Source organism: Pseudochaenichthys georgianus, chromosome 14 (assembly GCF_902827115.2).
Source record: "Pseudochaenichthys georgianus chromosome 14, fPseGeo1.2, whole genome shotgun sequence".
Lineage (NCBI taxonomy): Eukaryota > Metazoa > Chordata > Actinopteri > Perciformes > Channichthyidae > Pseudochaenichthys > Pseudochaenichthys georgianus.
In genome coordinates this window covers 24,575,633-24,593,412 of record NC_047516.1, presented here as the reverse complement: position 1 = coordinate 24,593,412, position 17,780 = coordinate 24,575,633, and the positions used below count along the sequence as shown (strand labels likewise).

The 17,780-nt window shown below is 46.2% G+C and overlaps 1 protein-coding gene across 1 annotated transcript; it reads left to right on the top strand.

Annotated features, from left to right (window-relative positions):
- The first annotated feature begins 15,160 nt into the window (after positions 1-15,160).
- Positions 15,161-16,078, top strand: LOC117458046 (odorant receptor 131-2-like). The gene has a single exon (XM_034098285.1). The coding sequence runs from the start codon at positions 15,161-15,163 to the stop codon at positions 16,076-16,078; it is 918 nt and encodes a 305-aa protein (XP_033954176.1).
- Positions 16,079-17,780: the final 1,702 nt, after the last annotated feature.

Sequence of the window (17,780 nt, the reverse complement as noted above, 5' to 3'; positions counted from 1 at the left end):
TCATTCGCAATTTAGCATCACATTGGATATGAGCTGATCTTGTCCTGGTTTGAAATTTTTCCGATCATTTTCCTAGGACAAGTATGCGAAAATGCGCTTAAAATGGACATATTTCAAAATGGCCGACTTCATGGGGGGCGGAGATAATGGAAGCCATTTTGAAATATGTCCGCATTTCCATGAGGAATCTCTGTGCCAAGTTTCGGGTAGTTCCAGGAAACTATATTTGACTACCGCACAATAGGGGGCGCTACTGAGACATATTTGCTAAAACGTCCGATTACCCTGCCAGTATGTCTATGACAATATATATTTTTTTAGTCCATCGGGTCTTGAGATATAAATTAGTTGTGTTTTTGGCGCCCCCTATTGTTCGAAATGAACATTGTTTGTTGTGCCTATTCCCCAAGACACACTGAACCTATCCACCGAAATCTGTGATATTTGGATACCTTTTGGATGAATTGTGAGCATTTATGTGTAGGCCACACCCTTTTGCTAATACGTTTTGATTGATGTCGGCCACATTTTTCCACACTTCGTGCTCATTTTGTACGGTAATGTGTCTGCCCCTCCATTGATGCTGTGCACTAAGTTTTGTTTGGAAAATCAAGAAATTGGAATTTAAGTTAATATTTCAATGTTTTTCACATTATGCTAATTTAAAAAAATCAAAGTAGGCGGAGCTTCGGGATATGAGAGGATAATATGTAGAGCTGCTCCACCCGGATAAGTGTGCAAAATGTCAGGTCCGTCAGACTTACGCTGCGACTTTGTACATTTTTCGAAACACTGAATTTACACAGGTGGCGCTAGAGAGCAAGTTGAAAAACGTTCTCCCATCGAATCCAGAATGTTAACATTTTCACCGGTCCTGGCGGCGTTGCCAAATGTCGCTACATGAATAGTGTCGTAACCCCCTCAAAAACAGGTCGAAAGTGCAGAACCGGTAACAGAAGAATAATAATACTGACGATTTCAATAGGTCTTTGCACTACGTGCTCAGGCCCTAATAATACTGACGATTTCAATAGGTCTTTGCACTACGTGCTCAGGCCCTAATGAAGCTTAGCGCAAGTTCAGACAGGAAGACCTAACACTCCGTATTGCTCGTCATGGCAATACTTGCTCCCTGCATCTAAATGACAGGGATCGCCACTCCTCAACTAACCTATCACGCCCCTCCATTTACAAGCCTAACGGCCCGTACACACTACAGGCATCAAAAAGGCTTCCAACGCTTCGCCCATTCATTTGAATGGGGTGACGTAGGATATTTTCAAAATTCGCCGAACTGCATTGTGGGTAGCATGGCAAGGCGTTGCAAGCCTCGCGAGCGTCTATCGGCGTCAAAAGTTCAACAATGTTCAACTTTTGAGGCTCGAGGCTTGCTCGAAGCTGGCGTCAGCCAATCAAATCCCGTTTTTGAATTCCCGTCATTACAAGCACCAACCAATCAAACAGCGTGTATGCAGGTCTCGACTATTTTCCTTATGTCAGAAAATGGAGGACAAATTAATCATTTCCGTGGCAAATGTCCCAGTCTTGTATGACTGTACTCTCTTCACCTACCGGGACCTAAACCGGAGGAACCAGGCATGGCGGGAGGTGGCAGAGACAGTTGGTGAAACTGGTAGGTTTTCAACTGTTTGGAGAGTTTATATCCAGTTTACTTCGTTTTAGCATTGAACGGACAGCTAGTAATGTAGCATAATAACATATTGTGGTGACCACCTTCGATCGCCTCCGACTCCCATATCTCTCGGCACTACAATACAGGGCTCTGAAGTCTCACGCATTTGGCGTGAGACACACGCATTCCACTCCATTCACACGCTCACACGCCACACCTTGTATTTCTCACGCAGAGATTTCTTTCCAGGGTACCGCCCACCAAGTTGCGCCGCAATTTTGTAAACAAACTAGTACAGAATCACTGTAGCCACGCATCAACCAATCAAAAGAATGTAAGCTGTCGAACAGCCAATTAGAAAATAACATGGCTGTATCCGGGTAGGATTTAGACATTCTGCCCTATACTTTATAGACAGGTAAGGGTTTCAACATTTTCCAGGATTTCAATACTTTGATTGAATACATTAATCAGTTCTTTACACATGGTGCTCTTTTTAGATTTCAGGAACTACTACCTTTCCATGGGCCGGAGGAACAGGACAAGTGTGTCCGGGACGTGTTATTTACAATATCGGACAAGTAGATCTTTCAATTGACTTGTCCGGCGGACAAGTGACGTTTTTCGACCTGATTTATTGACAAATTATTGATACATTCAGTTTACAAAAGGCAGAACTCATTCGCAAATTGTACGTGTCCGACATTGTTCGTTTAGAAGTGTTAGTTTCGGTTCTGCTTGTTGATTCCTAAGGAAATGCATCTCGCCGCTTTCTGTACAGTTAGACGGGGGCGGAGCGGGGCGGGAAGTGTAGCACAGTGGCAGGCTTGGGAAGCAACACTCGGTTCCGAGTAGGAACAAATAACAATTTCCGGTACCGGGATTAATAAGAGTTGTGAGGACAGGAGGCGAGGCCGAGCCCCGCGGACTGCAGCTCTCTCTATGCTCCGTATCAGCTGATCGCTGCTCGGTGCGGCTCAGCGTCTCTCTCTCTCTCTCTCTTTCTACACACAGCGGATCCGCTGCCCGTTTAACAGCCTCATCTTTGTCAAACTTTCTTATGTTCTTTCTCGAACACGTAATGAAGGTTATTAAGCGTTTTAACTCCTGTGTTGTTAATATTAACCACCATTTCCTTTATGAAGTGAAGCAGCCTCCCTGTCTGTCCTCGCGCTGTCCTCACATCCCCGGACCCCCAGACTCGGAGGAGCAGGATGTCAGTATTGTTTATGAAGCAGGGTATAGAAAGTACATTATGGAAATGAAAATACTATTTCTTTACTTTTACAAACAGTGAGCAGCTGCAGCATGTGTATTGCAGGACGTGTGTAAGCGTGCAAGCGTCTTTGCGTTGTAGAAAAGCGCTAGGCCTATAGGCTATAAATATAATGTATTATTATTATTATTATTATTATTATTATTATTATTATTATTAGGTTATGTCCTATGTGTTGGACATGTGTGGTTGGACTCTGTCTCACAGGCAGTGTAACATCAGAGGAGACTGGGCCAACTGTACATTCTCAAACTGCACCACTTAGAACTAACTAAACAATGCAGAGATTATTTTTATATAATTGTATTCAATAACCGTAAGAAATTAAACAGTATCCATCCATCCATCTTCTCCCGCTTATCCGTGGTCGGGTCGCGGGGGTAGCAGTTCCAGCAGAGAGCCCCAAACTTTCTTTTCCCTGGCGACATCAACCAGCTCTGACTGGGGGATCCCAAGGCGCTCCCAGGCCAGCGAAGAGATATAATCTCTAGACCTGGTCCTAGGTCTACCCCTTGGTCTCTTCCCAGCTGGACGTGCCTGGAACACCTCCCTAGGGAGGCGCCCAGGTGGCATCCTAACTAGGTGCCCGAACCACCTCAACTGGCTTCTTTCGACGCGAAAGAGGAGCGGCTCAACTCCGAGTCCCTCCCTGATGACCGAACTTCTCACCTTATCTCTAAGGGAGACACCAGCCACCCGGCGGAGGAAACCCATCTCGGCCGCTTGTATCCGCGATCTCGTTCTTTCGGTCATGACCCATCCTTCATGACCATAGGTGAGGGTAGGAACGAAAATGGCCCGGTAGACAGAGAGCTTTGCCTTCTGGCTCAGCTCCCTTTTCGTCACAACGGTGCGGTAAAGCGACTGCAATACCGCTCCCCGCTGCTCCGATTCTCCGGCCCATCTCACGCTCCATTGTTCCCTCACTCGAGAACAAGACCCCGAGATACTTGAACTCCTTCACTTGGGGTAAGGACTCATTCCCTACTTGGAGTGGACAGTCCATCGGTTTCCTGCTGAGAACCATGGCCTCAGATTTTGGAGGTGCTGATCCTCATCCCAGCCCGCTTCACACTCGGTTGCGAACCGATCCAGTGAGTGCTGAAGGTCGCAGACCGATGAAGCCATCAGAACCACATCATCTGCAAAAAGCAGTGGTGCAATCCTTAGTCCACCGAACTGCAGACCCCCCCCCCCCACGACTACGCCTCGAAATCCGATCCATGTATATTACAAACAGGATTGGTGACAAAGCGCAGCCCTGGCGGAGGCCAACCCTCACCGGAAATGGGTCCGACTTACTGCCGAGGACCCGGACACAGCTCTCGCTTTGGGAGTACAGAGATTGGATGGCCCTGAGCAGAGACCCCCCTCACCCCATACTCCCGCAGCACCTCCCACAGTAACTCCCTGGGAACCCGGTCATACGCCTTCTCCAAGTCTACAAAACACATGTAGACCGGATAAGCGTACTCCCAGGCCCCCTCCAGGATCCTTGCGAGAGTAAAAAGCTGATCCGTCGTTCCACGACCAGGACGGAATCCGCATTGTTCCTCCTCAATCTGAGGTTCGACAATCGGCCTGACCCTCCTTTCAAGTACCTTGGAGTAAACTTTCCCGGGGAGGCTGAGTAGTGTGATGCCTCTGTAATTGGCACACACCCTCTGATCCCCCTTTTTGAAAAGGGGGACCACCACCCCCGGTCTGCCACTCCTTCGGTACTGTTTCCGACTTCCACGCAACGTTGATGAGACGTGTCAACCATGACAGTCCCTCAACACCCAGAGCCTTCAGCATTTCCGGGCGGATCTCATCCACCCCCGGGGCTTTGCCACTGTGGAGTTGTTTGACGACCTCAGTGACCTCCCCCCGGGAGATTGGTGTTGATCCCCCGTCATACTCCAGCTCTGCCTCTAACATAGAGGCCGGAGTTGTCGGGTTCAGGAGTTCCTCAAAGTGTTCCTTCCAACGCCCCAACACTCCATCAGTTGAGGTCAACAACGTCCCATCCTTACTGTACACAGCTTGGATGGTTCCCTGCTTCCCCCTCCTGAGGTGTCGGACAGTTTTCCAATTAAACAGTATGTGATTTGTAAATAGGAATACAGATTTGACTTAATGTTTTCATAAATATATTTTTCTCCCAGTTTGTCATGGGACTTATTTTTACCCTCTCAAAGAACCGGAACCGAAAATAACCGGAATCGAAAAGCAGAACCGGAATCGTTAAAATCCAAACGATACCCAACCCTATGTGTGATGCAGTAAAATCTCACTTCTCACTTACGTTAGCGGTGTCATAAAAACCGTGGGAAAATGTAAAATACGAAGAAGAAGATTCCAGTGGCCCCAATTTTTGTCCATTCTGGACAAGTGAAAAATGTATTCGGACAAGTACATTTCCAAACTCACTTGTCCATGGACAAGTACTCTCTAAAAACTTTTTCTCACACCTTAGGTGTGTGAGGAGTTCCTGGAATATCAGCTGATGGATATCCCCATGGTTCCTTTTTTTAAAAGTGACCGGTTTGAGCCAGTTTGGGAGGCTCACTAAAATAGCTCAACTTGTTCTAGTGCTCCCTCACTCTAATGCCGACCGGAGAGGGTTGCCACCAACACCTACAACAAAAAACACACACACACACACATCCCTTCACTAAGAATGAAATAAATATGTTTTTATATGAATTTATGTGTCATTTATCAGATAAGACCACCGTCCCCACCCAAAGCCCCGCCGCTGCCAAAATCTCACTCTGAACTCTGTTCAAAACTTGAGAGCCCTGACAATATCATATATATTAATAAAAAAATATTATAAGCATAATATATAACATAACATATAATACATGCACAGCTATCAAGCATAGGCAGTATATTTAGCCAGCTAGTAATGTAGCATAACATATAATATATATTAATAAAAAAATATTATATATAATATAAGTATAAGCATAATATAAATATAACATAATACATGCAGAGGGTGTCGTTTTTCTCATACTGATATTCTGAACAATCTGTGTTGTTGCATTTGCTGTAAAGTGTCTCTACTGTAGGCTAATTTTATTATATGTACAGCACTTTGGCTCGACCAAAAATCGTTTATAAATGTGCTATATCAATAAAACTTGATTTGATTCACAGCTATCAAGCATAGACAGTATATTTAGCCAGCATGGAATGTAGCATAAAAATAGCATTCATTAATGGAGGAATAATTTAGTAAATTAACGAAATTCACTTTATTATTTATTAACTTTATTATTTCATTTCATTTCATTAGAGAACGTCTGCAAGAAAAGATGAAAGAAGTCTGCTGTCTGCTGTGACCAATTGCCCAGCCAACCCCACCAGTGGTGGAGGAGGACGAGGACTTTCAATTCTTCAAGAGCCTCTTGCCCACCATGAGGCAGATGACAAAGGCACAGAGGGCAAGAGTCCGCCTCGGGGTACACCAGCTCATTTTTGAGGTGGACCACGAGAACAATGTATAATTTTATAATTTTTTTCACACATACTGATCCACATTACATTTGTTTACACTCATCACACACACACTTCACTCATCACACACACTTCACTCAAATTCACCAAATAAAACATTATTTCAAGTATGTTATGGCTATACTGTGTCTTCACTTGTTCATGTGGTTTGTCAGTTGCAACATACCAGAAGCTTCATGTATGTCGGAATATATAATGTGCTTTCTTCTGTAATTGGTCATGTGAAAACATATTTAAATTATGAGTGGTTTATCAGTAAAAACAGGGCTGAAAGAAAAAGGTTGTTAGTCATATCATAATATAAATTCAAGAAACATGTTTATTAGCAATGTTTGATTTTAAAATGGCTCATTTGGAACATTTGCTCTTTAAAGAAAATGGGTAGCTCTTAAAAGAGCTTTTGGTTTGGAGGAGCCATGGTGACCCTACACCACGTGCTGCTGCCATGGCACTGCACCCTCCTCATTCAGATAGGAGCAGAAGGTCTCCCGCAGTTGGATGGATCGGTGTGTGGCGTTGTTTGAGCCCATCATAGGTGCATCGCGCAGGGTTGGAGCTTCATCACTCGACTCTGCGACGACAGGTGTGCGTGATGACCTTCCTATTGTCTTCCTGCGGAGGACGTTGTGCAACACACAGGTGGCCTTCACACACAACTCTGTTACCCCCGGGTTGGTGGTGATGACACGCCGGAACATTCTCCACTGAGATGAGAGGATGCCAAACGCACATTCAACCACCAACCTGGCCGAGGCGGTAGTTGAACAGCCTCCTGTGAGGTGACGTCCAGGGAACGGACGCAGCAGGTTGTCCAGCAGCAGAAAAGCCTCATCCCCAACGAAGACACGGGGGAGAAGGCCCAGCCGCTCTGCTCCTGGGATGAGGGTGTCAGGTGGTAGCTGCAGACTGCCATCTCGGAGGCTCTCTCCAAATGCAGAATTCCACCGTCGCTGCTCCTTCCAAAACCTCCGACATCCACTACCCTGAAGAGGTACTGGGCATCCACGACAGCCAGCAGTACCAAGGAGTGGGTGGACTTATAATTAAAGTAAAGGGACCCAGAATGTGCCGGAGCCTGGATCACCACGTGCTTCCCATCAATGGCACCAACGCAATTTGGAAAGTTCCAGCGCTCCTGGAACCCAGCAGCGATGGCTCTCCAGTCCTCCGTCTGTGGTACCGGCATGGTCTCCTCGACCAGCGCGGTCCAGATGGCATTCGCAACCTCCTTCACGATGACAGCCACTGTTGTATGCCCGACCCGATAGCTGAATGCGATGGTCCTGTACGAGTCACCGGTTGCCAGGTACCTGAGAAAAAAGTAATATACATGATTTAAAAAAAAAAAAAGTTATACGCCACGCAGACACACACACCAGACACAGACAGACACATCACAGACACACGATTACACCACAGGCAGACACACACACCGCAGACACACACACACACCAACATACCACAGACACACACACCAACATACCACAGACACACAATTACACCACAGGCAGACACACACACATCACAGACACACCAACATACCACAGACACACAATTACACCACACACACCAACATACCACAGACACACAATTACACCACAGGCAGACACACAAACATCACAGACAGACACACACACCGCAGACACACACACAGACATACCACAGACACACACACCAACATACCACAGACACACAATTACACCACAGGCAGACACACACACACCGCAGACACACAAACATACCACAGACACATCACAGACACACAATTACACCACAGGCAGACACACACACACACCACAGACACACAATTACACCACAGGCAGACACACACACATCACAGACACACCAACATACCACAGACACATCACAGACACAGACACACACACACACACACACACACACACACACACACACACACACACACACACACACACACACAGGGGAGCAATACTGCGTTTACCTAGCTATCTTAATTAATGTCATTCATCTGAACTAAATCACAGACTTCATTCATCCATTGCATGCATTCTCTCTCTTTATATACAGAGTCATATTAAAGAAGTAGAAATACACAAAACGTACCGTAGGCAGATGGCGAGTCGCAGATGTGCTGAAACAGTACACCATCCAGGCGGATCTCTTGGACAAGAACGTGGTATTCCCCCCGTTGCAGACGTTTTCTGAGTATCGGATGTACCCAACAGCGACGCATTATACGTGGCCTCCTGCGAGACATTGAATAAACCAACGCTACCGTTGCTACAAAACCGGCATCCATTTTGGCAATAGTAAAGAAGAGCCGGGCTTTTTTTTGCTTTGTATGCCGGGGGCGGGCGGGAGATTCCTGATTGGTTGTTGCTCGCCTTGGGCGCGAGAAAGCGCCAAGCCTCAGACACGCCCAGCTTCAAGCTTTTCTGACGCCTGTAGTGTGTACGGGCCGTAATGATTGCACCTGTTAATCCCTCTATATATGCTCTCCCCTGTTCTATCAGCTGTCTTCCAGGTGTCAACGCGCAACCAGCAGCAGAGCTTCGTCCCAGCTCCAGGCATTATTCATCAGCTCCGCAGTCTGGCGGATTAAGCTACAGGCGGCGTTCCCCAGTCGGCTAGCGATTCCAGCCGGCCGCCCCGCAAACCCGGACGCGGGAGGAAAAGACAAGGAAATCGGGCTCCACGGAAGTTCCTCCGGCTTAATGGAAACGGGCTACTTCACCCAAACAATTGACGTATGCCTTCAGTCTCTCAAGAGGGTATCACTGGCTTCAGGGCCGCTCAAATGCGGCGCTTCCGGCTTCACGCGAAACGGGTCCTCATCGCATACGAAGCTTTACCCATTCTGGCTTCAAACCACAACCCCTCCTGCAGGCAGGCAGGGCTCAAGCTACATCCCATTGAAGCTACTTCCTCCTGCGCCTCACTCTAAAATAGGCATCAGAGTAGCGCTGGCAAGAGGGGTAAGGTGAGTTCCAGGCAGTGTTGGGTGTAACGCGTTACAGTATGGAGTTTCAGTAACGTATTACTTGCATTACTAATGCAGTCGGGTAATTACTACCCATTACAATGCTCAGTAACTAACGCAGTTTCAAGCTTCAACACAGCGTTACCTGAAATGAATGGCGCCAACTCATTTCTAATATGCAAAAGACAAACAAATGCGTCTATGATGTATTTTCGATCAGACGAGATCTCTCTCCCCGGTCTGCGTGAGAGGGGGCGGGGCAGTTTACACACACGCAGCTGCTACATACAGCGGAGCACTCTGCGGAGGTGGCGGAGAGAACGCGCTCCGAGGTGTGGTTAAACTTTACCCGTCTCGACGTGGAGAATGCTCGTTGCCAAAAGTGCAATAAGAGTTTAGCTTTTGTCTAAACATTTATCAAAGTGCAGCACATTCAGACAGAGGAATGCACCGTTTTCGACTGTCTAGCAGTTCTGTAGCCCCTTCCACGAGTAACATTTCCACGTCAGGTGTCATGTATGCTGGCAGCAACACACAGAGTTCACTAAATTATACAAACATGGGTTAACGATAGAGGTAACTGAGTGTTTTATTTTGTTGGGCCAGAGTCTTTCCCATGCTGTTTTCCGGGAATAATAGTCAAAGCCGTCAGGTGCAGCATAGGCAAGACGAGAAGATTTGTATAACTTTAACGAAAACGTCTGCTACCACCCATATCGTACATTCCTCCACATCTGCAGTCCTGCAAGGACGCTCATCCGAGGTCTGTATGCCCCAGGCGCAACCGCAGTTTGCCAGTACCTCGCGCCAGGAACCACATGGAAAATAATCTTTCAAACCCCCCCCACCCGCATTAACGCCACACATTAGCAGCGGCCGTATCTACTCACTCAGACACTCAATGACGGAGCGTCCACACTACAGCTCCAAAAATAGCTTGGAGCTGGGCGTGTCTGGAGCTTGGGGATTTTATTCAAGCAACACGACCAACAACCAATCACATGAATCTCCCGCCCCCGACATACAAAGCAAAAAACCCCGGGGATTGTATGGGAGCAATATATATATAAACTCCCCAAACAGGCGAAAACCTACCAGTTTCCCCCACTGTCTCTGCCACCTCCCTCCATGCCTGGTTCCTCCGGTTTGTATCCCGGTAGGTGAAGAGGGTCTGGTCATACAAAACCGGGTGATTTGCTACGGCGATAGTTAGTTTCTCCTCCGACTTTTTTTTAAATATAGAAATGAACGGCGGGATATCTCTCCCAGCTTAGACGCGGTTTGATTGGCTACGGCTTCAGCTGTCAGATTTTGGGAAACGGGATTTGATTGGCTGGCGCTGGCTACTCCGGCGTCTCAGGCGACAGAAGTTGAACATTGTTCAACTTCTGTCGCCTGAGACGCCTCGCTCTGCTACCCACAATTCAGTTCGGCGAAAAAGCGCGGCTACGTGACGTCACCCCATTGAAAGTGAATGGGCAGAGTGGAGCAGATTGGAGCTTTCGACGCTGTCGACGCTGTAGTGTAGACGGGCCGTGAGTCTTCGTTTTTATTCACGGATGCTGCCCATCCGTGGGGTTTTTGGGGAGTTTCTTCAGGGAGAAAGAGAAGTTCACGTAAGATGATAGAAGACAGTCTAATCACCCAATCAAGTGCATCTATGTCTCACCGTGGCGTAATTAAACTGCTAATTAAGCTAGTCCCATATCATGGGTCATGTTTCAGTATTTACCTAAGCATACATCATTTTATGCTGCGCATATTGTCTCATTTATATTGGTTCATGCTCACATGGCTTACGATAAGCCAGGGTATAACATTCATGTATCATTGTACTCAAGCTAACAGCTGCATTACATTGTCTACATCTCCCTCTTGCCCCGGACATCGACTCGTGCCGGCAATCCTAGATCTCTCAGTTTACCTTGGTAAACATGCATATAACTGGTGGTGGTGTCTTAATAGCATTTCAGGGCTTCGTCCAGGATAGGTGCAGCAACCCTGCCGCAATCAAGGTAATTATTCCTCATCCCTACAACAACCAGACGGCCATCCAAGATCTCTCTTTCCTGGTATCTATACATTTAGTGGTAGTGTTCATCTGTGCATGTTTAACCCTGCATCGCAGGTCATCGACCATCGTGTCGGCAAGGTTTAGTGGTAGTGTTCACGTAAGCCCGGCGCTGATTCCGGCCGTCGACTTCCGAGTCAGCATCCTATGATGTACAGTAAGCCCGGCAGCGATTCCGGCCGTTGTTTAGTGGTAGTACGTAAGCCCGGCCTGATTCCGGCCGGTGGCTCTCGGGTCAAGCATCTTATGATGTACAGTAAGCCCAGCAGAGAACAGTAAGCCCGGCAGCGATTCCGGCCGTTGTTTAGTGGTAGTGTTCTCGTAAGTCCGGCGCTGATTCCGGCCGTCGACCTTCGGGTCAGCATCTTATGATGTACAGTAAAGCCCGGCAGTGATTCCGGCCGATTGTTTAATCCACATGTTAATCTCTCATTTCATCCATAGATCACCGCAGTCAGCCCACAAGACGTTCCGGAACCTCTGCCCAGGAGCCAGCGCTCAACCCGTCAGGATTCCTCCCCTGCATCTCCTCTCTCTCTCTTAAATAGAAGCCCCCTAGAAAGGCACCTCGAATCAGCAGGTTTATGAGGAAGGGCTTAGCGCGTCCACCCTCAAAACTTATGATTCGCTTGGAGAACGTTTGCGACGTTTTGCTTTTCCGTAGGCATCACACTTAAACCTGTTCTCATCTCCACCGTGTGTGCCTTCATGTGCTACTGCGCCACTGATCGCCACCTCAAACCCCAATACATCCGGGGCCTCTTAGCAGGAGTTCAGTTTAACGTTCGCGTTCCGATCCCGGCTTTCCCAGCCTGTTCGCAAACCAGTCAGTCAAACTCATCCTCAAAGGTCTCATTAAAACTTTCCCCCCGTCTTAGACCGGAGACGCCCTATTACACTCTCCACTTTACGCCTCATGCTCTCCAAACTTAGAAGTGGGTTATTCTCCCCTTATATCGATGCACTACTCGATGCTCTATTTCTCCTAGCTTTTTATGCCTTTCTCAGACCAGGCGAATTTACCACAGCTTCCCTTACTTTCGATTCCAATCGAAACGTCAGCTTTCTGACATATCCTTTCACGCTAGCCACTTTAGTTTATATCTTTAACACTCCAAATGCGGCGGCGCCTGCTCCGTCATCGCCGCCCGCATCAACTCCCAGTTCTGCCCTTATAAGGCCATGATCAAGTTCCTACGGCTTAGACCTACCTCTAATCCTCTCTCACCATTATTCCTTATCTCAGGGAATTTTCCTTTAACGCAACGACAGTTCAATGTCTATTTAAAACAAGTCCTCATTAAATCCGGGTTATCACCTCTTCTATACACGGGGCACTCCTTTAGAATAGGCGCAGCTACTTCCGCTGCTAATCAAGGTGTCTCATCCTCATCCCTGCAACAACTCGGACGGTGGTCCTCCTCCGCTTTCTCATCCTACATTCGCCCCGACCTCAATGCCGTGCTGGCTATCCAAAGGTCTCTCCAAACCTTAACAAATTGGTACGTATGCATATAACTGGTGGTGGTTCTTAGCATGTCAGCACGTATGTCGCCCCGCGGCTCATGTTTATTTCTGCATATCTAAACCTGTATGTCCAGGCTGTAAAACCTTCGGGTCTGTATAACGTGTCCCTGCTAAAGCAGGTTGCCCCGCAAGAGAAAAGGTTCGGGAAGCCTCGCACGTTCCGGGCGCCCCGGGGTGCTGGTCGGGTCGCTCGGTGCGTCCGGGTAGTCCCCGCTCACCCGGGATGCCCCGTATGTCCGGGACGCCCTGTACGTCCAGGATGCCCCGTACGTCCGGGTCGTGAAACCTCCGGTCCGTATAATGTTTCCCTGCTAAAGTCAGGTTACCCCGCACATTCGGGAAGCCTCGCACGTTACGGGTGCCCCGGGGCACTGGTCGGGTCGCTCGGTGCGTCCGGGTAGTCCCCGCTCACCCGGGATGCCCCGTACGTCCGGGACGCCCTGTACGGCCAGGATGCCCCCTCCGGGATGCCCCGTACGTCCGGGACGCCCTGTACGTCCAGGATGCCCCATCCGGGATGCCCCATCCGGGATGCCCCATCCGGGATGCCCCGTACGTCCGGGATGCCCCGTACGTCCGGGAAGCCCTGTACGTCCAGGAAGGATGCCCGGGAGGCATCAGTCGCTTAAATCCTCACATGTATTAACCTCTCCTTTCCATCCATAGATTTCCGCTGCATCCCACAAGGTAAGATTATTCACATTCAGTACTTCATACTTCATTCTTTTGGGGGTTCATCGGAAACGGTTCTTCCCTTCCCGATTGATATCCTACAAAAACCTGGGCCTAATCACCAAAACAACATTTCATTCATTTGTGATGAACTGTCATCATTATGTTTCATTGATATAATGTGACCGATAATAAATATGTATTCCATACATCATGTCTCTCCTGATTGAAATGAAGCTTAGCGCAAGTTCAGACAGGAAGACCTAACACTCCGTATTGCTCGTCATGGCAATACTTGCTCCCTGCATCTAAATGACAGGGAGCGCCACTCCTCAGCTAACCTATCACGCCCCCCCATTTACAAGCCTAATGATCGCACCTGTTAGTCCCTCTATATATGCTCTCCCCTGTTCTATCAGCTGTCTTCCAGGTGTCAACGCGCAACCCTCCTCCACCCCTTCGCCTCCTGCTTTCAACTCCATGCATGCACACACATGCATTTCCAAACATTCGGACTACCTATGTTGCAAATGTATTATCTTTTCAATTTACACACGGCATCTATTGCACGTCTGTCCGTCCCGGGAGAGGGATCCCTCCTCTGTTGCTCTCCCTGAGGTTTCTCCCATTTTTCCCTTTAAACTGGGTTTTCTTCGGAAGTTTTTCCTTGTACGATGTGAGGGTCTAAGGACAGAGGGTGTCGTGTTGTCATACTGATATTCTGTACACACTGTGAAGACCACTGAGACAAATGTAACATTCGTGATATTGGGCTATATGACTAAACATTGATTGATCGATTGATTGAACTCAGGACCAAGCTTAACCTTCTCCCTTCCAACCGGACCTAACCACTTATCACCACCACCAGTGTCTAGACCCAGGGGGGTTCATCGGACACGGTTCTTCCCTTCCCGATTGATATCCTACAAAAACCTGGGCCTAATCGCCAAAACAACATTTCATTCATTTGTGATGAACTGTCATCATTATGTTTCATTGATATAATGTGACCGATAATAAATATGTATTCCATACATCATGTCTCTCCTGATTGAACTGCTCTAGTAGCATCCTTCTTGTTAAAAAAATAAACATAAACAACAAAGAGCTTTGACTGGTTGGTTAACTGACACAGGTGATGTTGTCAAGGCAAAGCTTTCTTATAAAAGGACGTGATGCTAAGTACGATGATTCATTCCAGTTGTTCACAGAACCTTCATTGTTAAATGAAGGTAGATCACAGCAATAACATGTAAGTACTGTGTCTCATGCTTACAAATGATCTATTCATCATGCTGCATAGATTAAATGTGTCTGATGTATTTATTGTCATATGTCAATTGTTTTATTGCTTTGTGGCTTTGTTGCAGGCTTTAAAATTATTATTCAAGTTATTATTTTTCAGGACTTGTTCATACTGTTTATTAAGGATGAGTAAGATTGTGTGCCATGCTTTTACAGACGCTACATGAAGCTGCGGTCATGAATGACACCACAGAAGTCACCCAGCAGATGCAGTTTAATGTGCCTGTTAAAGCTGTGCTCTCAATGCTGCCATGTCTTTTCTTTCTCTACGTAAACGCTGTCATGTTGTTCGCCTTGTTGAGAAAGCCTCTCCTCCGGGAGACCCCCCGTTATATCCTGTTTGGTCATTTACTTTTGTCTGAATCTCTGCAGCTTCTAATGACCATGTTCCTGTACATCTTTGCTGTGACCATGGTCAGAATGATGAGCTACATTTGTATTATTCTCACAATATTTGCAACCTTCACTTTTAAAATATCCCCCCTAAACCTGGCTGTGATGTCTTTGGAGAGATATGTTGCCATTTGTTTTCCACTGAGGCATGCAGATATTGTAACCACCAGGACAACAAGAGTGGCCATCGCTGGGATGTGGACCGTGGCCTCTCTAGACTTGTTCACGCAGCTTTTTCTGTTTGTCAGTGTAGAGAATACAAACTATACTGTGCCGAGGTTTTGCCACAGACACCTCTACCGTCAACAACTTTATACAACTATAAACAATGCCTTCATCATTGTGGTATTTATATTTGTAATTATGGTTATTATCTACACTTTCTTTGCTATCATGATCACTGTGAGGTCAGCCTCTGCCTCTTGTTCTTCTTCGTCTTCTACTGAGAGTAAAGGCAGTAAAGCCTATAAAACAGTGCTGTTGCATCTGCTGCAGGTGTTCCTGTGTCTCACCTCCACTGTGTTTATTACGATAAACTCAGACAGCCTATGGGGACGTAATTTCGCCATCGCCACAAAAGTCCAGTATACTCTCTTTTTATGCCTTATCATTTTCCCTAAGTGTTTGAGCCCACTCATATATGGCCTGAGAGATCAAACCTTCAGACATGTCTTCATATATTATTTCACCTTTGGCTTTAAAACCACTACTAAGACATTTCCTACAGTATGAGTTCTGGTGTTGCTTTTTTTGCTTGCACAATCATGATAAATATAAATGCTGACTTGTATTTGCAGGACTTAAGTTTGTGTCCTTGTGTGATTTACTTTAGAGCATGACAAAATGTATGATAAATTGTATTTAGTCAGATTCATGTCAGAATAGAAAATGTGTTTTTTATCATTATTGTTTTCTTCTTTCTTTTTAAAAAAAACTGTAAACTGCAAAAGTTCTGATAATAACAAGGAAAAGTGTGGAAAATGTTAAATAATTTTTTATATAAAAACATTGTAAATCAATATAAAATAGAATAATGATACTGTGTCAACCCACAGTGTCAATTAGTCTTCAAAATATCAGTTTTAGAGACAATACAGTATATAACTATACCGGACATTTAATGATCCATGTACGGTATGATTGTGAACTTTGTGATTTATTTGATAGCACTATGAAACACAAAACATTAATTTAAAGGTTCAAAATGTTTATTTGGTTGGGCTTTATCAATTTTTCATCTACAATATTTTCCTCAGTTCACAGTGAACATTGTTTTTTTAACACTGTCATCGCAGTTTTAAGATGCACACATCACTATTCGCTTCTCCTTCTTTATAAATAAAATACACATCTATAGGTTCAACAACTGTCTTAATTTTGGAAGCAAAAGAGGCAATAGTTCTTGCTTTGCTCTTAAATATCTGACATTTCTTTGCTTGCATTATATATTTTATTAAAACCTTGAGCATCTTAACTTTTTGTATTCTCAACGTGAATATACAATTAAACCCTAAAATAAATCATTTACTTATGCATACATTATATACTGTATGAAGGGAACTTTATTAAGGAACCTTAAAGAGCCTGTGACACGGTTTTCCCCCATCATCCAAACCCATCAATTTGAGTAAATATTGTCCCCTTGAAAACCGTTACTGAACTGATTTTGGATATTTGTACTTTGATAACCATTAATCTGCCTTCAATGTTGACAATTTTCTGGATCTTCTCGCGGATTCTTCAAGTCCCGCCAAATGATGGGTGACGTCATTGCGGGCACAGCGCTCCAGCTGCACCGTCCAGGATCCCAGCATCTGCATGTAAACCTTTATATATATACAGTCAGATGTAAACGCACGACGGCGCACACAGCAGCAAGCTCAGACAGCTCAGACAGGTTAATGTTGAACGTGTCTGAGAGCTCATATGAGGCTGAAGGATCGGTTTATGTTGTATCTGTTAGAAGTTTAGGAATGAGGTGCGTCAATATGGGCGATCATATGGTCATGTAGCCAGTGGTGGAATGGGACTAAAAATCATCCCGGGACTCTCGACCGGCCCACTTCGGTACCGCTAGTAAATTGTCAACGGGGGGAGCGGGGGATGTCTGTGTCTTTGACATTAGCGCTGCTAGCCACCTGTGCCCTGTACTACGAAGCCAGTTCAACAGACCCTGGATATGTTTGAGTAACAAACAAACTAACAACAACAAACTAACAAACGAGATCTCGCTAAGCGGTCCTACGACGCTGGTTATCAACTCGGTAAATCAAGCCAGGGTTTCTCTCTCCAGCTGAGAGCGCGTTCACGTCTAAGACACGAGTGGATCTGACTTTAATTACATTTGTCTCGAGTGTTTCGTCAACATCATGTGTTAAATAATACTTCTGCATACAGTCTGTGACACTGTGAGTGTTGCACGGCCAGATGAGGC